General features: G+C 48.2%; 1 protein-coding gene across 3 annotated transcripts in view; it reads right to left on the minus strand.

The window, feature by feature from the left end:
* STARD9 (StAR related lipid transfer domain containing 9) overlaps window positions 1-16,821 on the minus strand; it is a 156,828-nt gene that overhangs the window by 21,263 nt on the left and 118,744 nt on the right. For all 3 annotated transcript variants that reach the window (XM_063639540.1, XM_055278850.2, XM_055278849.2), the window contains exons 23-26: window positions 5,591-15,808; window positions 5,209-5,406; window positions 4,611-4,794; window positions 4,061-4,198 (exon numbers count right to left, since the gene is read on the minus strand). In XM_063639540.1, the coding sequence (XP_063495610.1) occupies window positions 4,061-4,198; window positions 4,611-4,794; window positions 5,209-5,406; window positions 5,591-15,808 (10,738 nt within the window). The remainder of the gene's footprint in view (window positions 1-4,060; window positions 4,199-4,610; window positions 4,795-5,208; window positions 5,407-5,590; window positions 15,809-16,821) is intronic.

Here is a 16,821-nt window from a genome sequence, read left to right on the forward strand (position 1 = left end):
CTGAGGCAGGAGAATGGCGTGAACCCAGGAGGCGGAGCTTGCAGTGAGCCGAGATTGCGCCACTGCACTCCAGCCTGGCGACAGAGCGAGACTCTATCTAAAAAAAAAGAAAAGAAAAGAAAAGAAAAAAGTTGATCTCATAGAAGAAGAAAGTAGAATAGTGGTTACCAGAGGCTGGGGAGGGGATCAGGAAGAGGCAATGGGGAGTGGTTGGTCAACAGGTACAAAGTTAGAAAGGAAGAATAAGTTCTGGTGTTCTATTACACAATAGGGTGACTGTAGCTAATAACAATGTAATGTATATTTCAAGTTGGCTAGAAGATAGGGTTTCATGTTATCACCACAAAGAAATGATAAATGCTTAAAGTGATGGATGTGCTAATTGCCTGATTTGATCATTATGCAATGTATACATGTATACCTTATGCAATGTATACGTGTATATGTGTATTATGCAATGTATACGTGTATTGTGCAATGTATATGTGTATTGAAACATCACAGTGTACCTCACAAATATTTACATTTTGTGTCAATTATAATAAAATAAGACGATTCTTTTTTAATAAACGAGAAAGAATACTCTGGTAAACTCAGAAAGAGAAGAGCAATGAGGGTAGTGGTGGACTAACACTACCGCAGGGTAGAATCTATTCTAAGCCTTGGTATAAAGAAAGGGGACCCCTTAAACTGGTGAGGCAAAGATAAACTGTTTAACAAGCATTACAGGGACAACTGGATAGCCATCTGGAAAGAACACAATCGGATCCATACCTCATATGAAAATGACTCCAAAAGGAACAAAGATTTAAATATGAAAAATAAAACCAAAGAAGTTCTAGAAGAAACCATGGAAGAAATTCTTTATAATTTTGGATTGAAGAATGTGTTTCTAGCTATTATTTATAACCTAGATACCATAAAAGGAAAACTGACAAATATATCTGCCTGCATGGCCTCAAACAAAATAAGCAAAGTCAAAAGAGAAGGAAGCACTGGGAAAAAAATATTTCTAGTTCATATCAGTCAAAGGGCTATTCTTGCTAAAATATAAAGAACTCTCGAAATTGGTAAGAGGAAGAGAGAAATGAGCAAAGGATACGAACAGACGGCTCATGAAAAAGGAAATACAAATATTTAAGCATATAAGAAAAATGAGGCCGGGCGCGGTGGCTCACGTTTGTAATCCCAGCACTTTGGGAGGCCGAGGCGGGCGGATCATGAGGTCAGGAGATCGAGACCACGGTGAAACCCCGTCTCTACTAAAAATACAAAAAATTAGCTGGGCGTGGTGGCGGGCGCCTGTAGTCCCAGCTACTCGGAGAGGCTGAGGCAGGAGAATGGCGTGAACCCGGGAGGCGGAGCTTGCAGTGAGCAGAGATTGAGCCACTGCACTCCAGCCTGGGTGAAAAAGCAAGACTCTGTCTCAAAAAATAATAAAAAAAAAAAAATAAAAAAAAAGAAAAATGAGATATAATTTTCAGCAAAAAATCCAAACATTTGATAACATGTTGGTGAGAGTGTGGGAAAAGGTAAACTCTCAGCTATTACTGGTGGCAGTATAAATTAGCTCATCTGTGAGAGAAAATAGTACCTATCAAAAATTTAAATGTATATACTCTTTGTACAAGTGCCCTTCTGGGAATTTATCCCACAAATATATTTGCCTATGTACAAAATGATACATGCATAAAGTTATTCACTGTAGTATTGCTGATAACAGCAAAAGTCTGAAAGCAACCCAAGTTAGAATACTGGTTAAATTACGGTGCAACTCTACAATGGAATGCTATGCAGCAATGAAAAAAATGAGAAAGTTCTCTGCATATTCAAATAGAGTTCCAAATTATACTGAGTGAAAAAAATATATAAGGTATAGGACAGTGGCATAATATGCTTTATTTTGTATCCATAAAGACCCCTAGGAGGATACCTTCCAAGAAACAACACTGCTTTCCTTGGGTAGGGTGAGGGAGAGGAACGAGGTACACTGAGGGCAGGGATGGGTATTTCCCTGTATCCCTTTTACAGGTTGAGTACCCCTTCTCCAAAATGCATGGGACCAGAAGTGTTTTGGATTTTGAATTTTTTTGGATTTTGGAAAATTTGCATATGCATAAGGAGATATGTGGGGATAGGATCCATGTCAAAATACAAAATTTATGTTGGATATATACCTTATACACACGGCCTGAAGGTAATTTCATATGGTGTTTTAAATAATTTTGTGCATGAAACGAAGTTTTGACTGTGTTTCAACTCAACGTGTCACATGAGGTCAGGTGTAGAATTTTCCACTTCTGGTGTCACAGTGCTCAAAACGTTTTAGATTTTGGAGTATTTTGAATTTCTGATATTTGGATTAGGGATGCTCAACCTGTATGTGTATATATTTGTGCCCTTTCTACTATATGAATATATTATCTATATAAAACATGCAATAAAAGAGAAGAAAAGAAACACTATTCAGCTGTTAAAAAGAAGGCCAGGCATGGCAGCTAACACCTGTAATCCCAGCATTTTAGGAGGCCGAGGTGGGCAGATAGCTTGAGCCCAGGAGTTTGAGACTAACCTGGGCAACATGGCAAAACCCTGGCTCTTAAAATAAATAAATAAAAGAAGTCAGCACTAGATTTACTGATATGCAATGATATCCCAAAAATATTTTTAAAAGAAAAAGCAAAGTGAGAAAGTGAGTACAGTATACTCCCATTCATCTGCTTTACAAAAAGACGTATACACATCAACCCTGGAAATATACACCAAACTGGGGTAAATGACTGCTTCTGGGGAAAGCAAATAGGAGACTCAAACATGTGCCTGACATTGGATGTCCTTTGCTACTGTTTAAATATTATTTTGTTAAATGGCGTTGTATTTGTAAAATGAATTTCAAATGTTCATCCCCAGCCAGATCTCACCTATGAGCTATTTCCAGCTGCTCCACCTGGATTTCTCACAGGCACCTTCAACTCAGTAAGTACAAACCTGAACTCATCATCTTCCACACAAAACCTGGTTCTCCCTGCAGTGTTCCTTGTCATTGTTTACATGACCACCCTTCAGCTGCTCAAGTCAAAAGTGTGTGCTGTTCTCAACTCCCCGCTCTTCCTTCCTCTAACACCCACCAGTCACCAAGTCCTGTAGATCTCTCTCTCCATTACATCCACCTCTGTTCGTCCTCACTAGCAGTGCCCTAACGCAAGCAATCATCTCTCTCAGCTCTGCCGTGGTCATCTAGTAGGTCTCCCACAGCTGCTTCTGCCTCCTTTTCTTACTATCCAGTCATTCTACTCCCCTACTTAAAAGTGTTCTATTACTTTCAGCAGCCTTTTCACTTTTGGGAAGAAACACAGTGAGATGGATTAGAAAGGGGCCAGAACTCTCATTATAGTCCACATGATTTTCTAGTCCCTTCTCATGTCATTTTACCGTCTCGCTCTTTACATTCCAACCACACTAACCTTCACTGAGTTCCTCAAACTCTTCGTCCTCAAGGCCTCACTTGCTAGGCCCACATCTCTCCCGATAACAGCACCACTAAGCTTTTACTGCATTAACTACCTCTTATCCTTTTAGTCTCAGTTTAAACACATTCTCTTCAGAGTATCTCTATGACCTTCCAGACTAAGTCAGACCCCTGGTTTTATGCTGGTTTAGCAACCCTCCTTCAAACAATTTACTGCAACAATAACTAAACAATAAAATCAGTTGTTTAATATTTATCCCTCAAACAGTCTAAGGACAAGAACGGTTTTGCTCACCGCTGTATCCTAAAATAATACCCACGGAATAAACATTTGTTGAATGAATGAATAAACAGAAGGAGCAGGGGGCAGAACTAAATGGAAAACCAAAGGCCTGCACATAAGAAGGGCTCATGTCAGCAGCGGCCTCCAGGAGGCACAGCGTCCTGCCCAAACTCCAGGAGGCACAGCGTCCTGCCCAAACTCCAGGAGGCACAGCGTCCTGCTCAAACTCCAGGAGGCACAGCGTCCTGCTCAAACTCTTGCCTCGGCAGTCCAGGCCCCTGGCTCATTCCCAACATCTGCCTACTCACCACATTCTCTGGGAACTGGAGCTGGCCTGAGAAGGCTGGGCTGCTATTATAGCCAGAGGTCATGCCAGATGAGAGGCTTCCATTAGAGCTGGTACACAGGGAGCTGGAGTTGGCCAAGGTATGTAGTTTATCCTCTTCCTGGGAAGGACAAATCACCATTAACCAGCTTCTGATGCACCCTTACTTTCCCCAGGCCACGCCTTCTCCTACCCAAAGCCACCCCTTCCCTGCTCACCTCTACTGCTCCTTCACCCACCTCCCAGGGCCTCCCTGACTTCGCCTCACATGCCCTAGCTTCCTCAAAGCCACCGCTGCTCGTATTTCCCCACACCCTGCACCTCACACCAAAGCCTCTTCCTCCCAGGCCGTGGCCTGGGGAAAGGAGCTGGTGTGATGATGTAAAAAGAGAGTGAGCCCAGCTTTGAGTTGACAACAGGGGTCCCACAGCCTCCTCCAAATGTTTCCCAAGACTCAGAGGCGGCCACGGTGAAGGTGGACCAGTCTGAGGTCCAGGCCTATCCTGAAATCAGAGGCTTGCCCCACTTCACACCTTCAATAGCTGGGAAATGATCTGCTGGTGGATTCTCAGCTTCTCTTGTTCAGTCCGCTCCTGCAGTTGGTCTCGGGCCCGGGCAATCTCCACCTTGGCCTCCTCATGGGCCTGCTGGTAGTCTTGCAGCATCAACTCTACGTCAGAGGGTGTGTGAGCCGACCTTGACACTGACTCTGGGCTCCTGAGGAAGATCACAGGGTGGAAAGAACATGGTGGGTGGGTGACAGTCCTGGTCTGTCCATCCAAGGCTAGCTTGGGTGATACCACCTTCTTAAAAGACCCATCCTCCATTTGCCCACAGGGTTTTAAAGTTTGATTTTTTAGCCTCAGGAGAGGTTGCTGGACAGAGAGAACCAAGCCACCTTGAGACCCAGGCCTGCGGACTTGCATAGCATGTCAGAGCCCTTCTGTCCATCGTTTCCTGTGCCTTCTCTCTGCCCACCCCCTCCCTCACTCCATTCCTGTCTATGTCCTCTTTCCATTTACCCTGTCTCCCGCAGAGAACCCTCCAGGATGCTAAAACTTCAGCTCCTGCTCCCCATACTCCCCTCCCCCAACAGAGCCTGTTCCCAGCAGGGTTCTGGGTCCACCCTACCTGGTGGTCTCCACAACATCCTTCCTCAGTTGCTGTAGGTATTCTCGGCGTCTGCTGGGCAAGTCAAGATCCCAGATGAAGAGATCTTTGTTGGGCAGGAGGCTCAATTGTTTCTGAGGGCTAAGGCTTCGCGTCCGGCAGAAGTTCCCAAGTCGCTCAGCCCGCTCTCTCCTGAGCGTCTCAATGGCCTTTTTTTGCCTGAGGCAAAACATGATTCGCTGAAGCTGGCCCTGAATATCCTTCACTTTAAGATCTATCTCTGAGCCCTGGAAGATCCCAGAGATGAACCAGGGCAGGGGAAACAGCAAGCTATTAGCTTTCTTGGGTTCTTTTTCCTCACAGCCCACCCCTTCCCCTCCGACTCCAGGCTGGGGGTCCTTACCGTGCATAGAGCTCCTTCCAGGTGGATATCACAGGTTCATCAGCAGCAAGCGCCTCCCCTGTCCCACTCTGCAGCACCTGGAGCAGGGCATCGGCCTTCCCAAAGCCGTGGTGCAGTTTCGCTTCTGTGAGTTCCACGCTGAGTGACAGGTTCTGGGCCCCAACTTGCAGGGGGATCTGCTCCCTCTTGGACCACCCAGGATCCTGGCTGTGGTCATTAGGAGGTTGTGGGGGGCTCTGTTCCTGCTTTTCAGAGCTGAGATCACCGCTGGCCCCCAGCTCCTCAGTCAGGTCCAACCCCCCAGGTGAGCCCTTCTGAACCCCACACCAGTTACTAAATTTGTTATGCACTGGGAGGTCCCTCAGACTGTGGTGCTGGGGCTCAGGGGCCATGCACATCTGGCAACTGGAGCACAGTAACTCCTCAGGTTGGCAGGCCTGAGGGAGGCCCAAGGTGGAACCTCGGAACCCTGCAGTATCAGTCAACTCAGAGACAGGGCAGGGGCTGAGGTGCTGGAGGCCTCCCCATGAAGAAGGTCGGTCCAGAGTGCGTTGTGGTTCCCCTGGAGATCCTGAACTCTCACCTCCATTTTCTGTCCTGCTCTTCCACGGACTTGGCTCCCTACCGCTCAGTGGGCCATGCTCCGGGGAAGCCACCTCCTCAGGCACAAAGCTGTCGCCCAGCCTTTGGCTCCCGTGCCTCAGTAGTGGTGGCAGCAGTCTGCTTTGGACACCGATAGTGGTCCTGGGCTGAAGCTGCTGGGGGTGCTGCCCTAAGAAACTAAATTGGAGTTTTGGACTCTGCTGTGGGCTGTGCAGGGAGTGCCACTCAAGGAGGGACCTCTCATTACTCCTTTGTAAGGAACTTCTACCTCTCTGGGAGCCACCTAACTCCTCAGTGGTTTGGGAATAATTATCCATTGGAGTCCTTGGGGCACCAACAGGGTCTGGGCTGGAGTCAAGCTTCTGGTGGCCTTCAACAGGGTAAGCTGAAAGGGCTGAGAGGGTCAAAGAGCCTGGGGGAAGACCTGGCTCTTGGATGCTGGCACTAAGAGTGAGGATTGGGGAGGAGGCCCTGTCCACCAACAAAGCACTTGTGGGGCCCAGCTTCTTCTGGACCCTAGAGTCCCCAGGGTACTCGGAAGTACTGGGAAAGAGCCCTGGGGAATGAGAGGGGCTGGGACTGGGACTGGGACTGGGACTGCTGACAACTAAGCAATATGACTCCTCTGGCTGGGAGCTGGGAGGCAGGAAAGCATCAGAAACTGAGGGGCTCACAGAAGGAAGATGCTGCCCAACGGGGGCTTTTTGAAACCTCAAGTGGGATGAGGGTATTGAAGGGCTCTGGGGCTTGTAGGGAGTGCTTTCTTCCTGAAGATACAGGAGCTGAGCCATTTTCTGTGCTTTTTCCTCTGCCTCTCTCTTCTGAGGTACCCCTGGTACATCTCCCTCTTCTTGAGACACAGTCGAGGTATCTGAGCCCAGCCCTTCAAGGATCACATTGGCTCCCTGAGATTCGGCCTCTGAAGTCTGGAGGCACAGGGTGGATGAGGTGAGGTCAGTCTGGCTGCCCTCATCCACAGTGGTCTGAGTAGAGCCATCCATCATCAGGGCCTGTGGGGCTTTATCTGGGATGTCCCTCTTGGTGTTCTGCTCCCTTCTGGCCACACCTGGCTGGGAGAGACTCCGAAGCAGCTCTGAGGTACTGTGCAGCAGTTGTGAGAGGTGGAGAGACAGATTGTGCATGCTGGTCCATGAGGCCAGATCAGAGGCTGATACTGCACTGGCTTCAGGCTGAGCAAAGTAGATGTCAGTGCTGCTCCAGTGGCACCTGCTGCCGAGGGTCTGTGTGCCCTGTTCGAATGTATTCGTCCTGGTCTGTCCCACAGGGCAGCCTGCCTCTGATGGATACAGCAGCATAATCTCATCCACTGGACCTGCAGCACTTCCTTCAGCCAAGGGGGGCTTACTCCTCAGACAGTCTGCTTCATCAGAAGGGCCCCGGAACTGAGGTCTTCTGTCACGACCCAAAGTGGGGGCTACTCCTTCAGGGCTCGTCAGGATGTGGGGGTCTCCTAAGGCAATCGAAGAACTCCCTTGGAATACTTCCCAGGCTTCATTTGAACCTTGGGCATTCTCAGTGCTGCTGTGTGTGGTTGGCAGATTGCGAATATTGGCATAAGTGCTGAGGTGGGAGTGGAAAGGGGAGTTCTGGTCTTCTAGACCATTGTCCATGCTGGAGCACCGGGCCACATTTGATGGCGTCAGCCCCTGGGGCTTCTGGCTGCAGGAAACATCAACTGCACTGCCAGACACATATTGCTTCCAGCTGATACGTGCAGGCTCCTCTGGACGCCAGGGCAGCGCATAGGGATTGATGTCACCGGAGCCAAACTGCAGCATTCCTTTGTCCATCTGAGAGCACCAATTTTCTGGCCTAACCTGGACACCCAGTTTCTCTGGCTTTCCCTGTTGGGCTTGTTCCAAAGTACCAGACATCCAGCTGGTCATGAAATCAGGGGTTGGCATGTGTGAGAGAGTGGAAGGCATTGGATAAGGAGGGGTGGCAGGCTTCAGGGGCCTGTGATCGGTAGTGCCAGCATCCAAGCGAGATGAGGCTTTCTGATTGCTGTCCTCAGCCTGCAGAGATGTTCTTGCCACTGACTTTCCTGAGGAATAGCCCCTGAGATGTGGGTTCCACAATCTGTTAGGCCCCTGTGTATCTTCGTCTGTAGGGGAAGGAGGCTCTACACTCAAGTTCAGCTCCTGAAGAGAATGAGAAGAGCTGACAACTGAGAACTGTGGTGTGGGGGTGGACCTGGAGTGTTTGGGGCCAGAGAAGATTGTAGTCACAGGAAGTGAGCCCCTGTGGTTGGGCGCTGGCTGCTCTCTGCCAGTGTAGAGCTGGCCAGGCCTCTGAGCAGCAGGCTGTGGTGTTTCATTTTGCCTCAAGGACACAATGGCTGGGTCTTTGAAGCCCTGTGATAAAATCTTGGACACAGGAGGCTTGGCCACAGCCACCTCCCCTCTCCCAGCATCTAAAATCTGACAGCCATCTAAACCATCTTCATCAGAAGGAGGGGGATTAACACCCTGGGCGAAGCCTTCACCACCACCTGAAGCCTGGTCTCTCTGCTGCTCTTCTTCCTGCCAGGGACTGTCTTCCTGGGGGCTGCAGGTATGTTTTAACCTTGCTAAAAACTTGGCTTGGGAATCCAAGCAATTGCGATCCCTCAACTCAGTGGGAAATTGTGGCTTTTCCAAAAAACATCTGGTGGTATTCTCTAAACGTTCATGCTGTGGCTCTGCCACCAACTTGCTCTCAGCAGACCCTTCACTTAAATCCAGGGTCTGTGGTCCCTGAGTTGTTGCCAGTGGTTCTGGATTGGTTTGAGACACCTGTGCATTCTGGTCACTTACAGAGCTGTCCCTAAACTGCCTCAGAGGCTCAGAGTACATGTCTGCAGGGAAAGAGGCAGCCTCAAGTTCTGTGCTTGCTTGCTTCTCAGCAACCTTTTTCTCAGGAAACCCTATTAATCCTACGCTTCCATCAGTAGCTGAGTGGCTGAAGGAACTTGTCCTCACGTCACGGGCAGAAGGGGATCTGCAGCCTTGAGCTCGAGATAGGACACCAGCCACAGTAGAGGGCTCACAAGTGCTGCTCTCTGTTAGCCTAAATTCCCTATTAACATCTTTGGGCTCAAGGCCATGTGTCAAGTGCACATTAGGTCCCTTAGAAGAGATCTCTCCTGTCTCATCCATTTCACAGGCCCTGGAAGGTACTACACAGGGTGGGTGGATAGTATGTGGGGCAGCCTCGAAAGGCTCCTTCCCTAGGTCACCACCTCTAAAACACAGTGAAGTAGAGGAATGGGAGGAATAAGCATGAGTAGCAACAGGTTGAGAACTGCATGGCTGTCGGCAAGGAAGAGTTCTGCTCTCTTTTCCTCTAGACAGGCTGAGAGTCCTGCTGCCTTCAAGGTTCCTTGAGAAGACAGGGCCATCTAAAGCTTCCCTTGGGTGTCTGCATGGGGCTCCCTCCCCAGTTCCCTCAGGATTTGGGCTTGGTCTTTGATCTGGCAGTGGGGTTGGCCTGGAATGTTTGCTGCCAGCCCTGCAGACTTCTGTCAACCCAGACCCAACACTCTCTTTCCACTTCACACACTGCTGTGTGGGAGCTTCCAGGTCAACCCTTGTCAGAGCTCCAGGCAGAATGGTATCTTGTTTGCGACTTGCCCTACCTTCTTCAAAGCCAGTGGAAGCCTCAGGGCACTGGACATGGTTTTGCTTAGGCCCTGAGGCACTTGTAGAATTCTGAACATCACAGGTCACAGACTGACTTTCAAAATGGCCTGTTTTTTCTCCCTGTGCAGTCACTAACAAATTATCTGAAACTTCTTCGTATGTGGTGTCTACAGTTCTGGGTTCCTGATGCTCTGGGCTGCTGTCCTGACTGCCAGGGGGTATGCCCTCTGCAGTCTCCTGCAGAACTGACTGACTTAGCTCATGCAGAGTAACTCTAGGATCATCACAAGGGGCCTGAGAAGATAAGGCAGCCACTACCTTCTTTGATACTACCCTCCTGACCCCCTCCACAGGTACTGAAGAAAGAAGACTGTCTGGGGCCAAAGGATCAGCCGAGGAAGGTGTTCTGGTTGCATCCTTCTTTTTCTCTATGATTTCAGAAGAACTAGAGTGACATATAAATGGCTCACTTGCTCCCGCGAACTGCCTCAGTTCTCCAGTACGGTGTTTTTTGTCTAGAGCAGGAGCAGCATGAGAGAAAGCCTGCATAGGATCCCATGGCTCTCTGTCAGTTTCCGTAGTGGGCAGTGATTGAAAGCTGTCTGCAGACAGAGGTGTGGCCTGGACTTTCCTCTCATCAGGTAACAGATCTATCTGCCCTGCTTCAGCAGATAGAGATGCCACATGAAATCCCGGTGCTTCACCCTCATTCCTGGTCTGGTCTGATGATGACTGATCTATTTGTTTACACTGAGGCCTGCCAGCAACCCTTGAAGAACATTCAGGTTCTAGTAAAGTTTCACAGTAAGAAAGGACTGTGCCCCTGGCCACAAAGTCATTAAGCTGCTTTCTCTGGGCCTCTGCCTGTCTGATCTCCTCCAAGATGGCCAGGCACATGGATGCATGGTCAGAGGGCTCCAACAGCCTAGGCTCTGGAGTGGGCACCCTCGGCAGGGAAACAGGTGCTAAGGAAACACCGCTGGTCAGTCCGAGGTCCTCAGTCTCCTTCTCTGCCTTCTGCCTTGGCTTGCTGGCTTGGTCACTATCCTCTTCCAAGGAGAAGCTGACCCTCTTTTCAGGCTGGCTAGAGACCTTGTTCAGTAAACTTACTCCTATTTCTTTTTGTATAGCCACCTCGGCTTCAGAAGCAAAATCTTCACTGGTACTGAAACCCAGCAAGGTGATTCTGAGGTCCTTTCCATGGTCTTGGGGGCTGGTGCTTGCTGAGATCCTGTCCTCTGTCCCCAGAGGAATGCTCTCTGGTACACCAGATTGACTATGAGATCCCATGGCCATGGATCGCACAGACCCACACCAGGCAGTGTGTGCCTCAGAGGAACGCCCTCTAACATTTCCTTCAGGGTTGTGGCTTCTGGTCTCTGTACTCTGGTCCTGATGCTCTACTCCAGTTACCAAGGGACTCTTATGAATTTTCAACATTGTGAGATCCAGCACACAGTCAAGTGGAGAGATGCCTAGAGCAACAGGTACATGAAGACACCTTCTTTGCCGCCTTGGAGAATTCAAGGGCAAGGTATTACTCAGGTCTTGGTGAGAAGGAGCTGTAGAGAATTCTGTCTGGCTTAGTAACGGGCTGACAGTTTCCTGGCTGAAAAATGTGTCCCTACAAAGCTGGCTGAGACTAGGAAATTCCTGAGTCACTTTATTTTCTTCCTGTAGACTGCCTCCCCTTTGCATAGGCATTTCTTCAACTTTATCTTGAGCTTTTGGCTCTTCTTGGTTGGAACTACTGACGTGTTCAGCTACTTGGCTTTTCTGAAAACCTTTCACAGTCTCCAATTCTTCAAGACTTCCTAAGCCCCAAGGCTGCCCTTTGAGACTTGCTGATGCTTTTACAAACTGGCCATTATTCTCAGAAGACCTCTCTAGCCTGGGCTGCAATGGCAGAGCTCTTGCCAATGCTTTCATTCTCTGTGGGTGAAGAGAAGTGTTGGTGAACTCTCTGCAAGTTGTGTGTTTCCCCAAAGAATCGCAAATATCCCTGGCAGATCTGTCCGATCCAGCTGGGTGGGTGTGCTCTCTCACAGGTTCACTCTCTTGTACAACTTCCCTTGACCTGAAGGGGTTCAGGATGATTTTCTGGACCTGGGGATGGTTCCCAATGCTGTTAACCTCCATCTCTCCAGCTTCACTATCCCTAAAGACAGTATCATCTGTCTGTCTTGGAGAAGATGGCTGATCCTTAGAGGGCAAAGGGTTTCCAGAGCTGTCTGGCCTAAGGGCATGGTCAGTCTTCTCCTGCTCCTTCTGGTCCTGGAACACCAACTCCTTATCGATACCTGGTGTGTGGGAAGCATGAACCTGCTTATTCTGCTTAGATTCAATTTCTAAGATGCCATTTTCCAGCTGCATTACACTCCTAATTAGCCTAGCCATTTCATCAGTATTATTAACTCTTTTATTCTGTTTCTTTCCAGAAGGTTCTCCATTGGGATTTAACATTTCTTGTGACTTTCCAGGACCCTTGCATTCACTGGGGTTTCTTTCCTGAGGGCATGTAACTAACTGGAACCTTTCATATGCAGGCTTTGTACCTGGAAGCTTAAATTCTTCTGAGCTATCTTTGGGATGAAGAGCTTTTTCAAGAAGCCCAGTTTCATTTTTGCCTTCCCATTTAGGGGTTGGGCCACCATCCTGGGCCACCATCACTGGGCTGCTTACTCTATGATGTACTGATCTGGACTTCAAAGAAACAGCACTCTCCCCTGGCATGTCTTTCTCAAGGCTTACATTGATAGTCTGCCTCAGAACTGTATTCTGATCCAGCTCTTCTTCCTCGCGTGCCTCAGATTCGCGAAAGAGGAGGAGAGGCTTCCCAGACTCAGTGCTGCCTGAGGAAACACTGCAACGGGACTGAGCAGTGACCTCTCCTCCCTCAAGTGCTGGAAAACTGTGTTTTTTATTTAAAATTCCAACTTGATTTTCAAATTCACATACTTTTGTGCTGGTAGAGGGGAGAAAATGCCTGTTCTGAGTAATAGAAGAATAAACTGAATCATGGCTTTCTTCTGTAATATTTCCAGGGCATTTACCTGATTCTCTGATGACTTCCCTGGTATTCAGATCAACTGGTATCTCAGCTGTGACCTGCTGAGATGAGGCAATCTTAGAATTCTGGTTTTGTAACAGCACTGGCAAATTATTCTTCAAATAAGCACCTTGGAGAGCTTGGTGGTTATGACCAAAGCCCCAGGCTTCCCTGGGGGGTGGGGAAAGTACCCTTACTTCTCTGCAAGCTGGAATCTCTAAGGCAGTTTCTGTCAGGGCATCCCTGCTTTTGGTCACATAGAATGTTTCCAAGAGTGGGGGCTGCAGGGAAGATGACAATGGATTCCAGGGAGCAGAGTGAAGGTATAGCTCTGGACCTGAAGGAAAGGCAAAGGAAACATTTATGTGTCTTCTAACTGCTTCCTTAAAGCTCTCTTGGCAATCTGTCTTCTCTTCTTCTAGTGGGTAGTGGCTGTCGGGACTTAATTGCCCTGGCTGGACTGCACTATTTTTCTGGAGAGGAGCCCAACCTTGGGACCAATGGTCTGCTTTGGTGGCTGTAGTGACATTACTGTGACAAGCGTTCTTCTGGAAAAAATACTCATCGGAGGAAGTCATCAGTCCAGGTTTCCTGCAACTCTGAAGGCATTCTTCCAAGTTCTGCTTGACTTCACATGCTTCTGTCATGGAATCTGGTATCGTGTTCTCTGCTGCAAAGACCTGTGCATTTGTAGATCGAGAAGCAGACAATGATTCTAAGTCTGCCGAAAAAGTTTCGTCATAACTCACCTCTTTCTCACTAGCGCTAAAGAAATCTGAAACACCTTCTAATTTGGCATTTAAACTGTCCTGTTCTTTCTCTGCCCTCAAACGCCTGATTCTGGACAGATGGATTGGAAAGTTGTTGAGATTCAGATTGCTAGATACCCTAGAGCCAACTGGCAATAGAGTATCTCCTCCTTTGCTAGAAGATTGGGCCAGGGAACCAGAGTCTTCCTCAAGGTAGGGGAAAGCTGGCCTGGGCACTCCTATGGCCTCCAAAACAGGGCAAGAGCACTCAAGGAGGTACTTTTGCTGAAGGGCAGACCAATCCCTTTCGTGGGTGCTGCCTACATGAGTCAATGTGGTGCCAGAGGCAGTCAGCACGTTTGATACACTAGAATTGTGGGATGCTTCACAGCTGCCCTGCTGGGTTGTGTCAGGGATACATCTGCCCTGAAAGGTGCCATCGGCTCCTCGTTGAATAAGCCTTTGAATTCCCCAGAGAGACAGCCTAGACATATCAGAAGCAGAGGCTGTGTACTCATCTCTTGCATTGCAGAGGAGCTCAGTACTGCCTTGGTGCAGTTTGGAGCTATATGGCAGAACCGTTTCTGCATCTGATGGCTTTAGCTCCTCAGTATTTGGCCAGTATCCAGGCCTCTCCCCCTTACAGGGGTGAAATTCCTGCACATCAGGACTTGGACATAAAGAACCCACTATTCCTGGGGGGCTGCTGGGGTTGATCTTAGAGTCACAGGAAAACCGGGAATCCGTGGACATCAGTGGGCTCTGTCTTGAAAGCTGCATGCCTTGGAGAGAGTCGGCTTGTTCAGAGTAGCTGGGCTCTACCTGTAACTCAGCCTGCTCACAATGGGGTTGGAGCTCACAACGGGGTTGGAACTGAGGATCAAGGTAAAAGGAACTGCTCATTGGCAGGACGGCATCCAGCCTAGCTGCTGTTCTATAGTTGATGGGACCAAGCCTGCATATTGCCTCTTGGTCCATTACAGGCAGACTGGAGTCCTCCAGGTGCCAAAAAGTCTCTGTGGGTATCTCATCAGCTGAACCAGGGAAAGGTTCTTCTTGCTTATCTTCCCCTAGTTCTTCCTCAGCATCAATCAGGCTATCCAAGGAGAAGCTCCTGTGAGTTTGAGCAAGTAGGTCACTGTCTGAGGGTGCAGTGAAGCCCCTCACAGAAGCTCTAGTTCTGGTCCTGGGGTGGCCATGGTTGTTGGTGGGACGATTGCCCCCTAGCCTGTTTTGGGGGCTTTGGTACCTCTTCTCAGCCAGTGAGTCCTCAGATGGTTGGCTGTTGTCACTTTCAGAGTTCTCTGGCTCTGGGAAATCCCACTTCCTCTCCTCTGGCTTCAGTGGCTCTATCAGGGCTTTGGCATAGACACACGAGAGAGAATCCACGGAGTAGTTGCTATCTGTGTCAGATAAATCATTGTCTTTTTCTCTTGAATGACCCACTACTGGGCTGAAATCTGTGAGTGGGACCATGGTGTCTGGGTCCCTTGTATTTTGTTGTCTCTTCAAAGGACTGCCAAGAGGCAAGTGAGAGGACTTTTTGGTAATATTTCTGACCCTAGCTGCCAGAACCCTCTGATGCCTTTTTGATGCCCTGCTTGGAGAAGGTGGTTTGTATTCTGTCCAAAAAGTCTTGACTGCCTTTCCGTGCCCAGCAGTCTGCCTGGGTCCATGAGGATACAAGGAATTGCAACTGGCTCCCTTAGCAGCCTTGTGGGTCCCAAGGTTCCCTTCTTTTCGCCACCCAGCTTGCGTGTGGCTAGGGTCTGCTAGTGCCTTCGCCCCTCTGGTCTGGGTAGCAGAGGTGAGGATCTTTGGCTCATGCCTTGGCTTTAGTTTGTTAGCTGATTTCCTCAGAGATGCTAAGCCCTGGCTCACCATCTGATGGGGCAGCTTAACCCCCATCTCCATTTCCTGGATGCCAACAGAGTTGGGACTCACGGTGAGGCAAGTGTCTGGAGCTGAGGCTCCCTTCCTGGCCAAGGCTGCTCTGGCTGTGCAGGGCTGCCCACGGCCTGAGGTATGCAGGCTGTTCTTGCGGAGACACCCTGTCCTTGGAGGGTAGGAAGCAGCCTGTGGCAAACGCTCTTCTGATGATGTTTTCTCTGATGTTTGGTGAGTAGGGTCAGGCATAGGTGGTAATGTGGTAGAGGGATCCCAACTTAGGAAAATGCTGTGAAGACAAGGAAAGCTATCTCAGAAGATGTGAGAGGTACTACTTCCTGTGGACAGAAGGAAGTTAAAAACAAGACCAATGTCACTGTCTCCTATCGACTTCAGAGCCAGAGGGAAGCTCTCTAGGTGTAAAGGGAAATTGTGGACTCTGGTCCCAGCTCTCCAAGAGGCTCCAGGCCCACTCTGTTCCTCAATTTCTTCATCTTGTTAAAAAACTGAACTGAAGCTAATCACACTTGCAGGGAAAGCTTCCTATTAATAGGCAATATGAGGAATAGAGGAACAATTTAAATGGTATTATGAGGAACCAAAAGATAAATCTACAGAGTGATACACATTCTACAGAACTATAATTATCAATAATATGAAGAAATAAAAATAATGATTACAAATAAAACAGGAAGAATGATTAAAAGAAACCTGAAAAACAACAAACAAATGCAGCGTGTAAATCCTACTTGGATCTTGATTTGAAAAACCAACGGTTTCAATGCTGAACCATGTTAGGGAAAAAAGAGAGAGAAAAAAGAAAACTAAATAATTTTGGGCAAGCAGAGAAATTTGAATATGGCCTAAGTTTTAGACTACATCAAATAATCTTAATTTTGGTAGCTGTCACAATAACATTGTGGTTACAAGTCCATTTTTTTTAGAAGTGTATACTTAGAAATGTAGAACTAAAGTGATATGGTGTCTAGAAGTTGCTTTCAAAAACTTCAGAAAACAGGAAGGTAGGCAAGTGTGTAAAGCCTAATAATTGCTGAATAATATCAGTGATACATGTACTATTCTTCCAACTTGGCATATGTTTAAAATTTTTTCATAATAAAGGTTTTTTAAAAAGCCCACCTAGTACTTTGAAGACCAGAGAGGTGAGCAAACATAACACTAACAGACGTTAATTGTGAACGTCCTATGGACAAGAACCTGTGCTAGGTCCTGAGGATATAAAGAGGTATAAGACACAAACCCTTGCTCCAAGGAGTCTGGGAGATAATACAGCCCTGCCTT

Source organism: Symphalangus syndactylus, chromosome 5 (assembly GCF_028878055.3).
Source record: "Symphalangus syndactylus isolate Jambi chromosome 5, NHGRI_mSymSyn1-v2.1_pri, whole genome shotgun sequence".
Taxonomy (NCBI): Eukaryota; Metazoa; Chordata; class Mammalia; order Primates; family Hylobatidae; genus Symphalangus; species Symphalangus syndactylus.